Source organism: Ceratotherium simum, chromosome 34 (genome assembly GCF_057802395.1).
Source record: "Ceratotherium simum simum isolate JZ-2026a chromosome 34, ASM5780239v1, whole genome shotgun sequence".
NCBI classification, from domain to species: Eukaryota; Metazoa; Chordata; class Mammalia; order Perissodactyla; family Rhinocerotidae; genus Ceratotherium; species Ceratotherium simum.
In genome coordinates this window covers 32,480,036-32,499,503 of record NC_141933.1, presented here as the reverse complement: position 1 = coordinate 32,499,503, position 19,468 = coordinate 32,480,036, and the positions used below count along the sequence as shown (strand labels likewise).

At 40.0% G+C, this 19,468-nt stretch overlaps 1 protein-coding gene across 5 annotated transcripts in view; it reads left to right on the top strand.

The window, feature by feature from the left end:
• Positions 1–8,049, top strand: part of HIPK3 (homeodomain interacting protein kinase 3) — a 96,285-nt gene extending 88,236 nt beyond the window's left edge. For all 5 annotated transcript variants that reach the window (XM_087423162.1, XM_087423160.1, XM_087423161.1 and 2 more), the window contains 5 exons: positions 181–477; positions 784–924; positions 3,992–4,227; positions 4,523–4,650; positions 5,797–8,049. In XM_087423162.1, the coding sequence (XP_087279288.1) occupies positions 181–477; positions 784–924; positions 3,992–4,227; positions 4,523–4,650; positions 5,797–6,273 (1,279 nt within the window). In that variant the 3' untranslated portion in view covers positions 6,274–8,049. The remainder of the gene's footprint in view (positions 1–180; positions 478–783; positions 925–3,991; positions 4,228–4,522; positions 4,651–5,796) is intronic.
• The last annotated feature ends 11,419 nt before the right edge of the window (positions 8,050–19,468 follow it).

Genomic DNA, 19,468 nt, shown 5'->3' with positions numbered 1-19,468 from the left:
GATCTACACTGATACTTCTAGAGGTAATATTTTATATTTCATGAAATTCATGATCTGTATGTTATGTACATGATCTTGAACAAGTAAAGGTTCACATTCTTTATTTTAACAAGATATCTTAGAAAAATGTCAGGTACATGTTTTGATTATAGAAATGACACATTGTTCCTTTGATTGCAGGAGTAATTCATTGCAGAATACCAATGCCCCACATTCAGCATTCATTTCTCCAAAGATAGTAAATGGGAAAGATGTCGAGGAAGTGAGTTGTATAGAAACACAGGACAATCGTAACTCAGAAGGAGAGGCAAGAAGTTGTTGTGAAACATCCATCAGGCAGGACTCGGATTCCTCGGTTTCAGACAGACAGCGGCAAACCATCGTCATTGGCGACTCCCCGAGCCCCGCAGTCAGCGTGATCACCATTAGCAGCGATACTGATGAGGAGGAGCCAGGGCAGAGACATATGCTCAGAGAGTGAGTGCCAGTGCAGCTCTGTGCGTGTGTCTGCTGAGTCCCTGACTCATCATGATGGCACCCTCCGGTGTGGTGGGAAAACCTTCTGTGGCTTATTCTTGTCTGTCAATATCCTTTGGAGAAAACTGCTTGAATCATATTTAACATGATTACTATAGCATTTTTCTTGTATTTATAAGCTTTAGGTTTGTCCACATAGGTCACTCTTAACTGTTTCATATCCTTAATTGAATAATGTAAATTTTGGCTACTTGGGGAGTATCTTCTAGTTTTTCACTCATGTTTTTCCCTTCCCTCTTTCCCTAGATGTAAAGGCAGTCTAGATTGTGAAGCTTGCCAGAGCACCTTGAATATCGAGCGGATGTGTTCCTTAAGCAGTCCCGATAGCACTCTGAGCACCAGCTCCTCCGTGCAGTCTAGCCCGTCCCCTTGCAAGAGACCAAGCAGGTGAGGGGTTCAGTGGTGGTGTGGAATCAGTCCACTACTGTCCACGGAAAAGCCTCTGATCTCTTTCATTGTTCTTCAAATTAATAAGTACCTGCCAATTTACCATAGTGCTTCTCTCTTAAACATAATTTTTAAATTAGATCACTTTTTATAAACTCAGTTTTAAGTAATACTTTTCTTTCTTTCTTTCTTTCTTTCTTTCTTTTTTTGTGAGGAAGATCAGCCCTGAGCTAACATCTGTTGCTAATCCTCCTCCTTTTTCTCCCCAAAGCCCCAGTAGATAGTTGTATGTCATAGCTGCACATCCTTCTAGTTGCTGTATGTGGGATGCGGCCTCAGCATGACCTGACAAGCGGTGCGTCAGTGCGCACCTGGGATCTGAACCTGGACCACCAGCAGTGGAGCGCACACTTAACCGCCAAGCCACGGGGCCAGCCCCCTCTTTATTGTTATAGAAGAGATCGAAATGAAATATTGAGGTTCTAAAATGATTTTTAAATAATCATTTGTTTTTAAAAAGATAAAAAAGCCACATTCTCAAATTCAGCTCCACAGACTACTGTTGTTACTTAAATTTGGAATAAGAACATATACTTCAGGGCCGGGCCCGTGGCTTAGCGGTTAAGTGCGTGCGCTCTGCTGCTGGCGGCCCGGGTTCGGATCCCGGGCGCGCACCAATGCACTGCTTCTCTGGCCATGCTGAGGCCACATCCCACATACAGCAACTAGAAGGATGTGCAGCTATGACATACAACTATCTACTGGGGCTTTGGGGAAAAAAATAAATAAATAAAATTATAAAAAAAAAAAAAGGAACATATACTTCAGCAAAATAGAAAAAGAATGTTTTCCATCATAAGGTAATGACTCGCTGTCGAGAGGGTGTCCTCTGTGGTTTTTTCTCTCACTGGTGATTGATTTGCGTGGTTTCATCCATATTTCCTTGCCTACTTTTTTTTTTGGCCAGGGACATGCGTTGCCACTAAACTAGTGAGCTTCTCCTAACCAGCTTTTAGAAACTTAAGTCTTAATTTTATATATTTGTCTTCTCTTTTTTCCTTAGTCAGAAAATATGGTACTAAATACTTATAACCAAAGCTCTGTGGAAGATATAAAGAAGTTTTTTTTTTTTTTTATTGATGTCATAATAGTTTATAATGTGAAATTTTGGTTGTACATTTTTGTTTGTCAATCACCATATACATGTCTCCCTTCACCCCGTGTGCCCACTCCCCAACCCCTTTGCCTCTGGTAACCACAATACAGTTCTCTATGACCGTGTGTTGGTTTATATTCCACATATGAGTGAAATCATGCAGTGTTTGTCTGTCTCTTTCTGGCTTATTTCACTTAACATAATATCCTCCAGGTCCATCCATGTTGTTGCAAATGGGACAGTTTTGGGGCCGGCCTGGTGGTGTAAGCGGTTAAGTGCGCGTGCTCTGCTGCGGTGGCCTGGGGTTCGCGGGGTCGGATCCTGGGCACGCACTGACACACTGCTTGGCAAGCCATGCTGTGGTGGCGTCCCATATAAAGTGGAGGAAGATGGGTACAGATGTTAGCCCAGGGCCAGTCTTCCTCAGCAAAAAAAAAAAGAGGAGGATTGGCAGATGTTAGCACAGGGCTGATCTTCCTCACCAAAAAAAAAAAAAAAAATTAAAAAAGGGGACAATTTTGTCTTTTTTTATGGCTGAGTAGTATTCCATTGTATATATATTCCACATTTTCTTGATCCAGTCATCGGTCGAGGGACAGTTGGGTTGCTTCCACTTCTTGGCTATAGTGAATAATGCTGCAATGAACATAGGGGTGCATAAGCCTCTTTGGATTCTTGATTAGAGGTTTGTTGGATAGATTCCCAGTAGTGGGATAGCTGGATCATAGGCTATTTCTATTTTTAATTTTTTGAGGAATCTCCATACCGTTTTCCATAGAGGCTGCACCAGTTTGCATTCCCAGCAGCTGTACACGAGGGTTCCTATTTCTCCACAACTTCTCCAACATTTGTTGTTCTTTGTCTTGGTGATTATAGCCATTCTAATGGGCGTGAGGTGGTATCTTAGTGTTGTTTTGATTTGCATTTCCCTGATGATTAGTGATGTTGAACATCTTTTCATGTGCCTATTGGCCATCTGTATATCTTCTTTGGAGAATTGTTTGTTTATTTCCTCTGGTCATTTTTTGATCTGGTTGTTTGTTTTTTTGTTGTTCAGTTGTGTGAGTTCTTTCTATATTAGGGAGATTAACCCTCTGTCAGATACATGTTTTGCAAGTATTTTCTCCCAGCTGGTGGGTTGTCTATTCATTTTGATCCTGGTTTCGTTTATCTTGTAGAAGCTCTTTAATCTGATGAAGTCCCACTTGTTTATTTGTTCTTTAGTTTCCCTAGTCTGACTAGGCATGGCATCTGAAAAGATTCCTGATATAAAGAAGTTTTAACACATCTTCTTCTTATAAATTCCTTATAATGTGGTTTGGAAGTTGATATATACATACATATACATAAATATACACATACATATAAAAATATGCATATATAAATGTATGGATAAGAGATGTAACTAAAAATATACATATAAAAAGAGATGCTTCAAATTGTTAAGTATGAAATGAATGGTTGAAACAGACAAGAAATGCTGTAGAAATCCCAAGGGGAGAGAGATTGTCAGGGCAGAATCTAGTCTGAAATATCCAAGTCACATGCTTATGTACATTCCATTTAAATTATGAACAGTGCTTCTTTTGGAGTGTCTTGATGGAGTTTTCTGGGATTTATAAATTGGAATTTTATGAACTGCTGCTAAGGATCAAGTGGGAAGGTGAAGGAGAGAAAATTATGTGCCATAAGGATGTTTCTGAACAGGACAGAATTAGGGTTAGCAGTCTGAATAGAGAATTGTGAGAGTCTAGAAAAATCTATGAAAAAATGTTATTGGATAAGGAAGAAGTTGTAATTAGATATGAAATAACTGAACAAGATGCTCATCAATTTACTGGAGCCTGGATATTATTTAACTTTAGATTTAATATTGAAAAACATATTATTCATAAAAATACTTTCTTGTAGTATGTCAGATGAAGAGCAGGAAAGTGGCTGTGATGCTGTGGATGGCTCTCCAACATCAGACTCTTCGGGACGCGACAGTCCATTTGCAGAGAGTAGTTTTGTGGAGGACACGCATCAAAACACAGAACTGGTAACCTCTGCCAACACGGAAACCAAACCAGCTGTCTGTACTGTTGTGGTGCCACCAATGGGACTAGAAAATGGATTAAATGCCGATGAGCATATAGCAAACACAGGTAAACTGAGTCCTCCCTATTTCCCTGATTGTCCCTTGAAAGGTCTTAATTTGGGAACATCAGAGAACAGCATTGCCAAAAGTCGTCTCTGAATTTCCAACTTGACCCTACCAAATCTGTTGTACAAAAGAAGTCTCTTCTCATATCATGCAGTGCTTAGAAACCATGAGATCTCTTTTCTTTTCATTTAATTTTAAGATTCTCAAATCACTGTTGTGTAAAATATCTAAAGACCTTCCTGATTTTTATATGAGAAGGAAAAAGATCAACTCTCTTATATTTTGTTTGTTGCCAGATTCTATATGCCAGCCATTAATAAAAGGACGATCTGCTCCTGGAAGATTAAAGCAGCCTTCCACAGTGGGTAATCGTCAGCAAAAACCAACATCAGCATTCCAGCAGCAGCCTTTGAATTTCAGTCAGGTATGTTTGTGAATTCATCACAGTCTTTGGGATTCAAATTCAGCAGTTTTTCACTTGGGGAAAAAAAGATTCTGAAACTATGCAGTCTTAATAAATGTATCCCTTTTCATTTTCCCAAGTGACTAAAGAGTAATCAGCCTAATAATAGGATAAGTAAGCAGATTATCCCTAGAACTTGAATTCTTCAGAAAGGTTAGGCTCTTAAATAATTTTTTAGTGTGTGTGTTGTCTTAGGTCCTTTAAATCAGAGTGCACGCTAATGGACTGACAGCTGCCTTTCTTAGGTGTTAGCAGTGATGATGGTGAGAGAGACTTGACTGAGTACTTTCCATCTATTCAGCACTGGGCTTGGCAGTTGTGTTTCACTTGGGGAAAGAAAAGATCACAGGTATTGGAGTCAGACCTGCCTTCAAATCTTTGTTTTGCCAAATACTATGTATATTACCCTGGCCAGGTCTCTTCAACAAATCTGGACCATAGTTAGTGGGAGTAATAGCTGTTATCATGGGGTTGTTTTAGAATTAAATAACTAAAATGTTAGCCTTACATATGATAAGTGCTCCACAAATGGTAGCTGTTAGTAGTGGTGGGGATAAGGGTATTGGCAGCCATTGTGGCAGCCATTGTGGCAGCCATTGTGGCAGCCATTGTGGCAATGTTAGTATTATACTGATATGTAGTCATAAATACTAAAATGTTAATAGTAATTTATAGGGGCCGGCCCGGTGGCGCAAGAGGTTAAGTGCGGGCGCTCTGCTTTGGCGGCCCGGGGTTCACCAGTTCGGATCCCGGGCGCGCACGGATGCACCGCTTGGCAAGCCATGCTGTGGCGGCGTCCTGTATAAAGTGGAGGAACATGGGCACGGATGTTAGCTCAGGGCCAGTCTTCCTCAGCAAAAAAAGAGGAGGATTGGCAGATGTTAGCACAGGGCTGATCTTCCTCACAAAATAAAATATAAATTAAATATAAAAAAATGGTAATTTATATAAAATTCTTATTTTTCTTTTCTCTATACTTAGTATATGCTAAGATCTGAGAGATCCTCTATGGGTTATCAGTCACAGAATATATTGTCATTTCCCTTTCTTCCTTTCTTTTTAACTTACAAAATATATGTTCAGTCTTTTTTTTTTGTTTTTGGATAGGTTCACCACTTCGGGTCTGGGCATCAAGAGTGGAATGGAAACTTCGGACTGCGAAGACAGCAAGCTTATATCCCTACTAGTGTTACCAGTAATCCGTTCACTCTTTCTCATGGAAGTCCCAACCACACAACTGTGCATGCCCATCTGGCTGGAAATACGCACCTTGGAGGACCGCCTACTCTACTTCCATACCCATCATCAGCTACCCTCAGTAGTGCTGCACCAGTGGCCCACCTCTTAGCCTCTCCATGTACCTCAAGACCTGTGTTACAGCATCCAACCTATAATATCTCCCATCCCAGTGGCATAGTTCATCAAGTCCCAGTGGGCATAAATCCCCGTCTGTTACCGTCCCCAACCATTCATCAGACTCAGTACAAACCAATCTTCCCACCACATTCTTACATTGCAGCATCGCCCGCATATGCTGGATTTCCATTGAGTCCAACAAAACTCAGCCAGTATCCATATATGTGAAAACTCAAAAAGAGTATGTTGAGGAAGCTCAATGATATAAACATTTGATTAAAAATAAAAACATGGTATTTAATATTAGCCATGGCACAAGAAAATTATTTTTGAATCATGTAGACTTGGGTGCAATTTAAACAACTTTGAGCTTTAAAAAAAATCTCACTTTTAATGTGTTTTGCACATTTGGTATAACTTGTCTTTGGTCATGTTATCTTCTTATGTAGTAACTCTAGACAGGTGACTTATGGGAGCAGAAATCCAGTTTTGCTCCTGCTATTTTTTATAAAATTGCCTTCTAACTAGTGCAAGACACGTCCGTATTTGGGAAGCCATTCTGTGTACAGACTTAGAGCAACAGATGCACATGTGTCAGAATTACAGCATACAAGTGGATTGTATTATCTGTGTCTTAGTGTGTAAATGTTGGGTCACTTACCTAAGAAATTGAGCTATTGTTCTTTACATTTGCATGTGTCTTTGCATGGGCAAAACATTGCCTAGACTTTGCTCTTAAATGTTGTCCTAATAATCTCAGCTACAGTGTAAACCGTTCCCACACATAGTGCCTTAAATATTTGAGGTTGTTAATGTTCTTACCTATCTATAAATGCGGAGGACTGCAGCACTTCAGTTCAGACCTGCTCTGGGTTTTTCTTTGGTAGAGTAGTGTTAATGTTTGGTTCTGTGTGGTAAGGATTTCAGGTTGTGGCTGTTTTCTCTTTATTAAGAGGGCAGCGGGTTTGCTGCAGCTGAATTCTGCTGTCTGATTTTTCAAATGATATAGCTTCAAGAAAAGCAGTTAGTAGTGCTTACGAAAAATTGATTCAGTGTCTAATGGGTAGTTGATATCTGTCACAACACAGCATTTTATATACTATTCAGTGAAACTGCAATACAATCTGCTTTTATTTGGGGAGTGTTTGCTATATAATTGGATTTAATAAGATGTTTAGAGGTGCAGTAGGCATGACTTGGAGTAGATAAAGAAAGAAAATGCAAAATACTCATTGATTCATGATGTGGCTTCATCTTAGCTTGGGAAAACCATGCAGTATTTAATAAATAGTAGCAGAATATTTACTATTGAAGCTTGAAAAGATGTGAGTTATTTGTGTGCAATTTTTCATTTATGCATGTGAGAGGGTTTTTTTTAAGTATTTTTACATTGTAGTACTTGTTTTGCTTGTTGGTGGTGTTTGCTTATTTAATACATTCCGTCAGGGACAGAAATTACATGCTTGTTTTCCTAGGAAGTGTGTCTTGGGGTTTTCCTTTCTTATTCTTTCTTTTTTTTGGTGGTGGTGGTGATGTTTAAATGAAGTTGCTTTTACAGCACCAAAGACTTAATCATCCATTTCCTATATAAAAGGTAGCTACTTTTTGCATAGACCTCAAGTATATTATAGTGTAGAGTGGAATTTAAGGAAAGGTGTTAAACTGGCTGTGTTTTAGCTTCTGGGCGAGTAATACATTGTATCATTTATCTTGAATGTATCATAGATAAGCTGCTATATAAGATTGCCACTTCAGATAGCTGTGAAATTAGGTGATTAGTTGTTATTTAGCTTTCTAATTTCTGTATAAGTCTAATTACATGAACTAGAAGTTGGGGTTTTGATTTTTTTACTTTGCTCTTCTGTTTGGAGTGTCATTGTAACTACTGTATTGTAAATGGTGGAAAATAACTGCATATGTTATTTTGGGGTGTGTTATTTGCATCAGTATTTTATCTCTATTAATGTTTGTGCTCATCACTGCATATAAAAAAACTTGGATGTATCAATGTAACTTAATTTTTTATTTTCATATTGGCATTGTAGCTTGAGAAAGCTGTATCTTGCAGGCTTGACTTAACTTTTTTTCCTTAAAAATCTGGATTATAATCTTACAGCATTTACTGGAATAAGCAGTACAGAGAGCATTTGAGGGTAAAACTCGCCAAATGTTTGGGATTGACAGCATTTCTTTGACAGATTTGCATACCACTAGTTCAGCTCTAGGACAGCATTGATGATAAGCTAATAACGGATAAACTTTTCTTTACTCCATTAACACAAGCAGTGTTTTATTTAATAATCATCAATGAAATACATGTGCCTGAGATCGATTTTAAAAATTACAGTATTAGGTGATAAAATAAAAACCAGCAGTACATTTCTAGTCACACTGAAAATGAAGGACTTAATTTTCCCCACAAGTTTCAGTGTTTTTAGTAATCCTATGCATTTTATATAAATAGAAATATATATATATTACACATGAAAAAGGAGTAGCCTAAGATTAATTTAAAAGATTATTTACAGAGCAAATTTATGGAGTCACTATTTAAGTCAACTTGCTGCCCTCCATAGCCTTCTAATTTTATTGATATGATCCAGCAGATGACGGTATCTCGTCACTTCTTGGAAAAGAGTTAACGCTGGCAGCCGCTGTTTCAGAAACACCGCGTGCAGAGGGTCGATTGATGTTCGTATGACGACAGGTGCAAAACTGGCGCGGGTTTCCTTCTGTTCACGGCCTTGTGTCCTCCCCCGATGTGTCGTCTTTTTTGTATTTCAGCTCGAAGATGGAGATGGTCTTGTTAAATTGACAGTAATTGGTAAAGTTCAATGTTTTCATAATAATATTATTTGATAAAGGCGTACCCCAGTTAAGTACACTGCTCTTAACTCATTCTAATCATGGGCTTTTTATGTGTTTAAAAATAATAAATTTCAAAATCCTGCTAAAGTCTAAATTTAGCATATTGACAGAAGAATCGATTTATACCCCCTTTAAAACCATTTTTACCAGTTTTCTTTGGTTTTAATGCTTTCTTAAATAAAACACTGCATGACTTCCAAGTTGCATATTTGCATACTATTTTAATTTGCAAATTATTTTTTTAATCAAATATCCTGATATTTAGTTTTCTTTTTTTTCAGGGTGTTTAACTAAATATGTTACTATAGTAGCAAAACCTTTTCATTTTTAAAATGTCTACTACTAATATTGAACTTGGTTTGTGTTAAGTAAAAGTTAAATCATACACTGCAAGGTGTAGGGAGATTTGTTTTAACGAATCCAATGATAGAGATTTGATGGCTGTTTGAACTGTTAACTGTTAACAATTTTAGACTTGTGGCTTTCTTTCTTTGGTTTGTTTTTGCTTTTCCTTCTATGCTACACTAGTTTGCCATGTAGCAGTTGCACTGTGCAATATTACAATAAGGACTGGGAAAATTTTTATGGATGTAATGTCTATTCCAGTTTGCGATAGTATTTCTCTCTAGTTCTCAGTGATTTAAATGTGACCAAGCCTTCTGTACTTTGTCACAAAAAGCGGGTTTTCCAGGTGACTATTTTGGTGAGTGTCAAAATAAGAATTTATGGTGTATTACTGTCGATTCACTTTGAATTAAAATATATATATTGCAGCAAACAGCTTGTTGAGTTTTTTCCACTCCAGTCCTGCCTACAGAGTAGGGAGGGAAAGGGTAGTAGTGTTGAGTCCCTAACTTACGTCGTCTCATTTAACTCTCAGAGCCACCTGTGAGACAGTTATCATCATCATCCTTACATAAATGAGGAAGTAAGCTCAAAATATCTAGGTAAGTTGCCCAGGGTCACAGTGCCTATGAGTGTGAATCTGAGCTATGAACCAGGCTCTCTGACCGTAACTGACCTACTTTCCACCAGCTCTTTTTAAACTGAGGTCTGAGGCGGTGAGCCAGAAGCCCTGTAGCTACGGGAGAACCGTGGTCCGTTTCCCTCTAATATTGTTTTCTTGAATCTTTTTGAGGTAAATATTTCTGTTCAGTATGCATGCATGAAGAATAGGGAATTCACATGAATTTTTGAGAAATAAAACATGAGACTTTGAAAGAATGTGGTTGTTACAGGCTAATTTAGGTTATGTCCTCAAATACTACTTCAAACTCCAAGGATCTTGCTTTAGAGGAACATCAGTAGGAGCGTTTTTGGGGAGCACTCCACCAGAACTCTCCACCAGGAGAACGTGTGTCCTCGGGGAACTTAAGTTCCTCAGAGAACTTGTGGTTGAAGTATAACACGCACTCCGGCTTCTGGCTTCTCTGGGTCAGAGTTTTATTTGTAAGCTGCGTCCATGTTGTGTGTGGTTCTGGTTCATTTATCCTCGTTGCTGTATAGTATTGCTTTATATGCTTATATAACAATTGATCTATTTTGTTGAAGGACCCTTGAGTTTCCACTGTTTGGCTGTTGTGAATAGAGCTGCTATGAATGTTGTTGTTCATACCTTTTTTGGTGAACACATGTATACATTTCCTTTGGGTGTATGTGCAGGTGTGGAATTGCTGGGTTACAGGTTTCACGCGTTTCACGTTATTAGATACTGCCAACAGTATTCCAAGGTGGTTACATTAATTTACACTCGCCAGCAGTGTACAAGAGTCCAGTTCCTTTATATCCTCCCATGTTGTATTTGTTGTTTCTTTCATTTTAGTCATTCTTGTGGGTATGAGTTGTTCAAAATAATGTGAACATTTTCATTTAGCCCAAAGCACTGATTCTACATATAGATGAAATCCAGATTTTGCAGTTTACTTGAAAGTAAATTGGCCTCTTGAGAATACTAAAAAGTATTCAGCTATTTAAACAGATCTAGAAATATAAATTTTTTTTTCTAAAGAGATGAAAAAAGCCTTTGAGCAACACATACAAAGCATTCAGCTAGTACCTAGCACAGTGCGTGGCACATAGTAGGCATGTCATGAGTCCTTTAGTAATGTTATGGAGCATCTATCACGTTCCAAGCACTGTATGCTGGGCATATATCAGTGGACAAAGCAGAAGGCTCTTTTGCTCTTAAGGATCTTTCCTTTTTCTGGGAGGGAAAGATTTAAACAAGTTCAGTTAGGGTAAGTAGAATAAAGAAAATAGAGTATCCTGATGAAGGGACTGGAGGGGGCACGTCGGGGAATGCCTGACAGTGAGAAGGTGACATTGGAGTTCTGACAAGGAGAACACTAGTCAGCCACGCAGGGGAAGAGGATCTGGCAGAGGCAGCAGCAGTGTAAAGGCCCTGGGTCAGGAATGTGCTTCTGATACGGGCAGAACAGGAAAGTGGCCTTGGAGGCAGAGAAGTGTGGAGTGGGGGCAGGAGCTAGGAGGTGTAACTAGAGGGGAGGGCATGCAGGCCTGTTGCCAGAGAAAGGAGTTGAGAGTTAATTCCACGTGTCATAGGACCCATGGGAGGATTTCAAGCAGGAAAACAAGATGACCTGGCTGTCATGCAAAAGGGTTGCAGGCCCAGGGCGGGAGCTGGCTGACCAGATAGGAGGGTGTTGAAGATGAGAGACAGCGGGTGCCAGTCCCTTCGTCAAGACGTTTGTGTGGCAGATATTTCCTCCCGGTTTGTGACTTGTCGTTTCATTTTCTTTACAGGGTGTTTGGAAGAGCAAGTTTTGAATTTTGATGAAGTCTAATTTATTAATATTTTCTTTTATGGTTTGTGCTTTTGTGTCCTGAGAAATTTTTGCCTACCCCAAAGTTGTGAAGACTTTCTTTGTTCTCTGCTAGGAGATTTATGGTTTTAGCTTTTGTTAGGTCTGCGGTCCATTTCTTTTTTTTTTTTTTTTTTTTTTTTTGTGAGGAGATCAGCCCTGTGCTAACATCCGCCAATCCTCCTCTTCTTTTGCTGAGGAAGACTGGCCCTGGGCTAACATCTGTGCCCATCTTCCTCCACTTTATATGGGACGCCACCACAGCATGGCTTGCCAAGCAGTGCGTCGGTGCGCGCCCGGGATCCGAACCAGCGAACCCCGGGCCGCCGCAGCGGAGCGCGCGCACTTAACCGCTTGCGCCACCGGGCCGGCCCCATGTGGTCCATTTCATGTTAATTTTTGTGTCAACTTTTAATTTTAATGGCATTATTTTATCTTACTGAAAACTTATACTTTTCCATAATTAGAAATATGGTCATTTGAAATAGAAAAATAAGATGTTAACGTTTCATATTTTTCCCTCATAAAAATAATACATGATTACAATATACTTGGGAAATACAGAAAAACAGCTTTTTAAAAACTCATAAAAATGTAAGTGTTCAGATAGTTAAATGTAAGCTATTTTAGATCCTGATATTTTCTACTTCAGTTTATAACATGGGCATTGTGCGTGTTTTTCAAACTTCAGAAACATTTCGAATGCCAAAATGTGAAATTTAGAGGTAACCAGCTTTCTTATCATTGTGTGTTTCCTAACTGACTATGGAGGATCCAGAGAACTCACTTTTTTTCCTTACCACGTTGAATTTTTATACTTACTTTAAACTAATTTTTTATTTAAAATACAAATAGAAAGAAAACTAGTACAATGAATACAAATATAACCTTCACGTAGACTCACCACTTGACATTTGCCACGTTAACATTATCTCTCTGTATTTATATGTAATTTTTTAATTGAACCATTTGTAAATAATCATGACACTTGGCCCCTAAATACTTAAGCATCCATCTATAAGAATAATTACATTGTTCCACTAACCACCAAATCTTATAACACCTAGCAAAATTAACAATTCTATAACATCTAATTTCCAGTCCTTGTTGGAGTTTCCCCAGTTGTTTCAGGAATCTTTTATAGCTCTCCCCACCCCCAGGAGCCAATCAAGATTCACCCATTTGGTTATGTGTCTCTTTTGACGACTTTTAATTCATAACAGTCCTCTCTATCTTTTATATGTATATATATAAAATAACATTTTTGAAGAGTTCAGCCTAGAATATCCTACGTTCTGAATTTGTGTCTTCATGCCAACTGATTCCTCTCTCCCTATTTTCTGTAAAGTACAGGGGGGCCTGATGGCTTGATTAGAGTCAAAGTTGGTTCATTTTCAAGAATTACAGGAGCAGTTGAGTCCTTATTGCTTCATGTCAAGAGGCACAGAATGTTGGGTTGTCCATTGTCAGTGATGACACGGGGATGAAGGGTGACCAGCACATCTCTCTCTATCGTCTGTGGGTGGTGCTGTGGCGGTGTTAGGAACATTTCACTCAGGGGCATTGCGTCCATGATGATTGTTGTCTGAATCAATTATTATATTTGGGGTTGCAAAACGGTGATTTTCAGTTCTTTCATTCCTTCTCGATTCATTACCTCGCATCCTTCCATAAAGAAAGGCTTTCTCCTTGTGCTCCCTCACATTCTCTCTCACCGTTATGGATTTATGGATCTTGCTTTATTCACTAAGTTAAAATTACTAATTATCTTCAAGACTCATGAATCCTTTGACATCACCACATTAGTCTCTGAATGTTTCCTTGTTTTCTGGCCCAAGAAGGTGTCTTAGGCTCACTTTGTATTTTTCCTGTTGCAGATCAGGAATTGGCTGTTTCTCCAAAGAGCCCAGGTTTCAAAGGACCCAGTTTGAGTAGTGTTTATGTCCGATACAAAGGTCCTTCCTTTCTCTTTCTAGGGCTGTCCAGTTATGTTCTCAGGAGTGTTTTGACCAGGATCAGCTCTGCTCTGCTCTCAGCTTAGCTTCAGTCCCACATCCCCATCACTACAGCTCGTATCTGACTCGTTTCTGCAGAGATGTCGTCTGCCGGCGGCGACTGCCCCCCTCCTTTCACTGTCGTGACTGTTACTGACCTTGGCTCCCTTGCAGCCTCGCACATTGATTGCAGAAGGACAGGGGCGAGTGACCATTCAGAGGGCATGCGTGGACAAAGAAGTCACCTAATAAATGCCTTGTGTACTGCTGCTGGTTCGCCAACATATAGCACTTGTGCCCAATGAATGTTGAATAAATGTAGACACTAGGATTTGAGGACATTTTTTAGTCAATCTTAGAAATATTTGTATTATATTCACGGTGACGACGAACGTGAACGAGGTGGTGCGGTGAGCGCGGGAACCGTGCTCCTGCGTCACCACAGTCCCCTTTCTTTCATCCCTTTCATCATATTGCTGTCAGTACCCGTCTGCTTTTCCCACTAACTAAACTCTGAATGCCAAGACCACTTTTATCTTGGATGCTCCAAATCTTTGGCACATACTATGTGCTTGGCCATAGTAGGCACTAAAACATTTGCTAAATAAGTTAAATGAATGAAATTGACAAACATTTGTTAATAAAATTTGGGCCTCCTAAATTCCATTTATCTGCTTTGCTGTTAATTAGGTGGTATGATTTTGAGCAAGTTTGGGCTTTAGTTTACTCATGGGTAAATTGAGGGAGCTGAGGGCTGCAAACTGAGAAGCAGCGAGGACTGGGCAGACGACACAAGGAAGGGAAGCAGACCTCTGGGGACCGTGGCAAAGTGGAAGGTCAAGGTCTGTCCAGAGGGAGCCGGAAGGGCATGTAGGACGGCAGACCCAGTGTGTACCAACTTCTGGTTTTTTGAGAAAACATAGAAATATGGACATCGGTGAAATATTGATAACTAATTAAAAGTTTTTGCAAAAAATTTGTTTTAAATACGATGTAGGCCAACACAAGTTGTCTGCTGGCCAGAGTTGGTTTGTGGGTAGCCAGTTTGCTAGAATATTTATTCTTTGAATTCCCTCTCAGTTTTGACATTTGACAATCTCGTTCATTACAGTACGTGTTGCTATATTGTAGTGTGGCCAGCAGGGGGAGAAAGAGTTCTCTAATAATTTTCCCTTGGAGTTTGGTCCCATGACAACTTGAAAGAAAGTAACGAAGTAGAAATAGGAGCGGTGCAGGCTATATCCCGTGAACACTGATAATATATGTCATGTGAGAAGTTTCTAAGGTTTATTAATGGATTTTGAAAAAGGAGGGATTTCAAACCTGAGTGAATCCTTCAATTACTGCTTAGACTGGTTGCTTTATCACAGAATCAAAGGAAGACATCCATTCATCCATCCATCCATTCACTCCTCCGCTGCCATGGAGATCTGCCATGGAGTCCCAAATGTGTGGATCGTTTTCTCTCCAGCAAAGGAAATCACACTTAGAGGATTTGGCAGCTGGTAGGGGAGGGAAATGGTAACAGGAAAAAGAGTACCAGTCCTTCAGCACCCAGACTGTCCCAGAGCCTTGTATGGGCATTGTCCTCCTCATAGCAACCCCTTCCTGTGCCAAAACCCTTCTGTATTTTACTTTTTATTTTTCTATTTTGCAGAAGAAGGAAAATGCTTAGAGAGGCTCAGTAATTAATACTTAAGATAACACATAAGCAGTGCTGAGATGCAAGGCCCTGTTTGACCCTACAGCTTATGGACATTCCCCCTCACTACATTCCCTGAATCCAGTGCTGGTCAATACTCGACAGCCAGCTGCGGTGGGGGCAGGAGATGGGGGCTGTGTGCATATGTACGCACATCAGTTTGTTATAAATTTTATTACTATAAATGTGTAGCACACAATTTACAAATGATAATAAATACAATACTTTTTATTATAAATTCCATATACCCAATTGATTCTCACAGAATGTTTACATTGACTTTTGCCAAACTCTTGTATCTACAGCCAACCTATGGTTCTAATTCAACCACAATTTGACAAAATCAGGCTATGAATAAATGCTTGATTATTATATGATTTAGCAAAGAAGTTGCTTATGTTATTGAACAGGGGTAGTTCTGACCTGACTGTTCATTGTTATTTGCTTTTACATTTAAGACTGAAGTGAGGGGCCGGCCCGGTGGCTTGGCAGTTAAGTGCGCGCGCTCTGCTGCTGGTGGCCCGGGTTCGGATCCCGGGTGCGCACCGAGGCACTGCTTCTCTGGCCATGCTGAGGACGAGTCCCACATACAGCAACTAGAAGAATGTGCAGCTATGACATACAACTATCTACTGGGGCTTTGGAGGGGGGGAATAAATAAATAAAATCTTTAAAAAAAAAAAAAAAGACCAAAGTGAAACAACAAAGACATTTCTTGGAACTTCACAGGGTTCCTCAATGACATGAGTGAATTCTCTGCTCAGTCTGATGACAGTTTTCAAATATTGGAAGAATATGCCTTCCCTCAATTTTTTATGCTATCTACAATGTACAGCTACAGACATTTACACTTTAACTGCATTAACATTTTCTCCATCACTTAAGTTTAGAAAATCAACAAAACAATAAACCAAGCCCTGGTTTGTAGAGTTTGCCAATTTCCATGGTGTAAATGCTCCCACCATAGAGAATTTCAAGCTACATATATGAAGTCACTCAACATACAGTTGGGAAGAGATGTGCACCCTTCTATAGTATTTCCACTGTACAGATACAATAGACATAACTTCAGGAGCACAGATAATAGTCAAATGTAAAATAACTAAAAAGTGGTCAGTTTTGAGGACAAGCAGTCCTCACTTTGGATGGTAGTATGGGACCGTAAAAATGACCAAGCAAGCTGAAACCATGCAAGATGATCTTAATAATCAATGGGAAAAATTACAATTGTTCCATATCCTTCAGTATTTTTTGTTAAAGCATTACAAACTCTCTTACTGTTGGTTATAAATGTATATAGGGAAATGAAAAAAATGGTAAGGCTAATATTTATATACTACAGTAATTTAAAACATTAGAAACATTGAAAATTAAAGTGTTTTTATTTCTTTGTCAAGCCCTTAACAGGAGTAGTTTAAACGGTGCTCACCTTCTCGTTGTGTAACTTAGGATGCATCTTTTCTATATCTTGGCAAATTGTCATACACCTTTCTCATTTTGGATCAGCTTCCAGCATTTTATCCTTTGTGCTTTGAATGTTGTGAAATACTCTGAGAATTCCTCTAATGTGAATTTTTTTGCTGGCATCACTTCCTCTCTGGGATATCTTCATCCTTTTTGTCACAACTGCTTTGCTCATTTATGTCGATGAGTTTGCCTTCACTACAGTTCCCCTGGCTGTATATGCACAGTCTCTCTAACAGCAGCATGTCAGCGTTCCTGCAATCAGCCCTTTCTTCTGTAACTCCATTTACATTGGATTCAGATTTGACTTCCAGCATTATCACTTTTCATTTCTTTCCCTCTTTTTGGGTTTATCCCTGGAAGACAAGGAGGGAACACAGCTACAGGCTTTGCTGTCTGCGTGAACGGATTGGCAGATGAGCAGTGATCCAACTGTCTTGAAAGAAGTGCTGTGATTGGTCACTGATCGTGACGTGCATCTGTTATGGACTGAAGAGCCAATGGTGCAGTTTGTACTTGATGCAGTCACTCATAGTAAATAGACTGTGGTCACTGAAATTGAAGCCATGTTGTTGGCAGACTGGTGTTACTTAACTCCACTGTGGTGACTGAAACTCGTGCATATCCAAACCATGTAAAGTGAGGGCTGCTTTTAATTATTCCCTTTGTTTTTAATATAATTTAATTCTAACTTTGTGTAAGTCAAGTTTTAATAATGTGTTTAACAGCTGGTTCACAAAATTCCTGAAAATTTATCAACTCTCATAAACTGGTACAAACTTTCAAAACCACACAAAGCAGTTAGTACTTCCACTTTCCTCATGTATGTGAACCGCAGAGGGGCTGTGAGTTGTTCACAAGAAGAATGGCATAGCCAGAGCTATCATTCCAAAGTTGACGTTCTTTACACTCTCCTGGAAACTTGCATTCAAATAATCTCAAGGGTTACAATGAGCCTACGTCCTCATTCTGTATCTTTTTGGTATCCATAAGAGAATATATTTGAAAATTTAATAACTTCAAAAAATGCAATATTTTAGCTCTTCTATTTCCTTCCTACCTTCTTTCTTTCATTAATAGCCATAAGAATCTATTAGTCAGCCTTTGCTAGGTTATACTGCAGTAACAAATGACTCCCCAAATCTCAGTAGCTAAAAATGACACAGGCTTATCTATCACTCTTGCTGTATGTTCGTCCCAGGTTGGTGGCAGCTCTGTCCCCTGGCTACAGGCCATGTATAGCCCATGAGTCTTCTTCATTTTTCTATCTGGACTGAAGGGGTAATAAATATTGGACATGTTCTCCTAATGGAAGAGAGAAAAGATGCAGAACTGAACCTTGCAATGGTTCTTAAACCTTACGAATGGAACTGGCACACTGTCACTATTGTCACATTTCATTAGCCAAAAATGTCACATGGCCAAGCCTAATGTCAATGGGGAGGGAAAATAATCAGAACAGGAAGACACTGCGTCACAGTAATGGGTGGGAAAGTGAAGAGTAGAAACAAAGCTGGTTTTTGTTTTTCCTTGTGAGGAGGCAGGAATAGCTTCTCTAAAACTACCAAAGCTCAGGGATTTGATTTTTTTTTTTTTTGTGAGGAAGATCAGCCCTAAGCTAACATCCATGCTAATCCTCCTCTTTTTGTTGAAGACGACTCGCCCTGAGCTAACATGTATTGCCAATCCTCCTTCCCCCCCCCCCCCGCCCAAAGCCCCAGTAGATAGTTGTATGTCATAGTTGTACATCCTTCTAGTTGCTGTATGTGGGACGCGGCCTCAGCATGGCCGGAGAAGCAGTGCGTCGGTGCGCGCCCGGGATCCGAACCCGGGCCGCCAGTAGTGGAGCGTGCGCACTCAACCACTAAGCCACGGGGCTGGCCCAGGGATTTGAGTTTTTAAAAATTCATTTATTGAGATCAAATATAAGCCCTGCGTTCAAAGGCCTAATGTTTTGTTGCCCCAAGTGTGGTCTATCGACCAGGATCCGCATCACTTGGAAGCTTTTTAGAAATGCAGGCTCCTGGGTGACCCCAGACCTACTTGATCAGAATCTTCATTTTAACAAGATCTCCACGTTCGTGTGCACATTGAAATTTGTGAAACATGGGCCCAGTGGACATCTCCAGCTGGATGCCCTTTCTAGCTCTTGTTTTCTTTTCCCCCAACCTCCTTTTCCTCTATTCCCAGCTCTCAGTTAACGGCATCCTCACTCACCCCAATCCGCAGCTGACCATTGTCCTCCGTTCCTCCCGCTGGTCCTCCCATCGAGAGTCACCGGGTCAGACCTGCTGCCACATTGCTCCTCCTCCTCCTCGCCGGCCCCACTGCTCGGCCTGGGTTCAGGCCTAGGAACCTGTCTAAACGAATGCTCTCATCTGACTTCCTCGCCTCCAGTCCACCCTTCTCTCCCAGCTCTAGCCAGCCTTTTTATTACCTGCCGGATGATCTTATTAAAGTTCAGTTCTGATTAAGATAGTGGCGGTGGAGATGACAAGGAGGTGCTTGGGGCAGGGGAGGCGGGGCAAGTCAACACACGGTCGAAGTGGAAGCAGGGTCAGGACTGCCAGTTC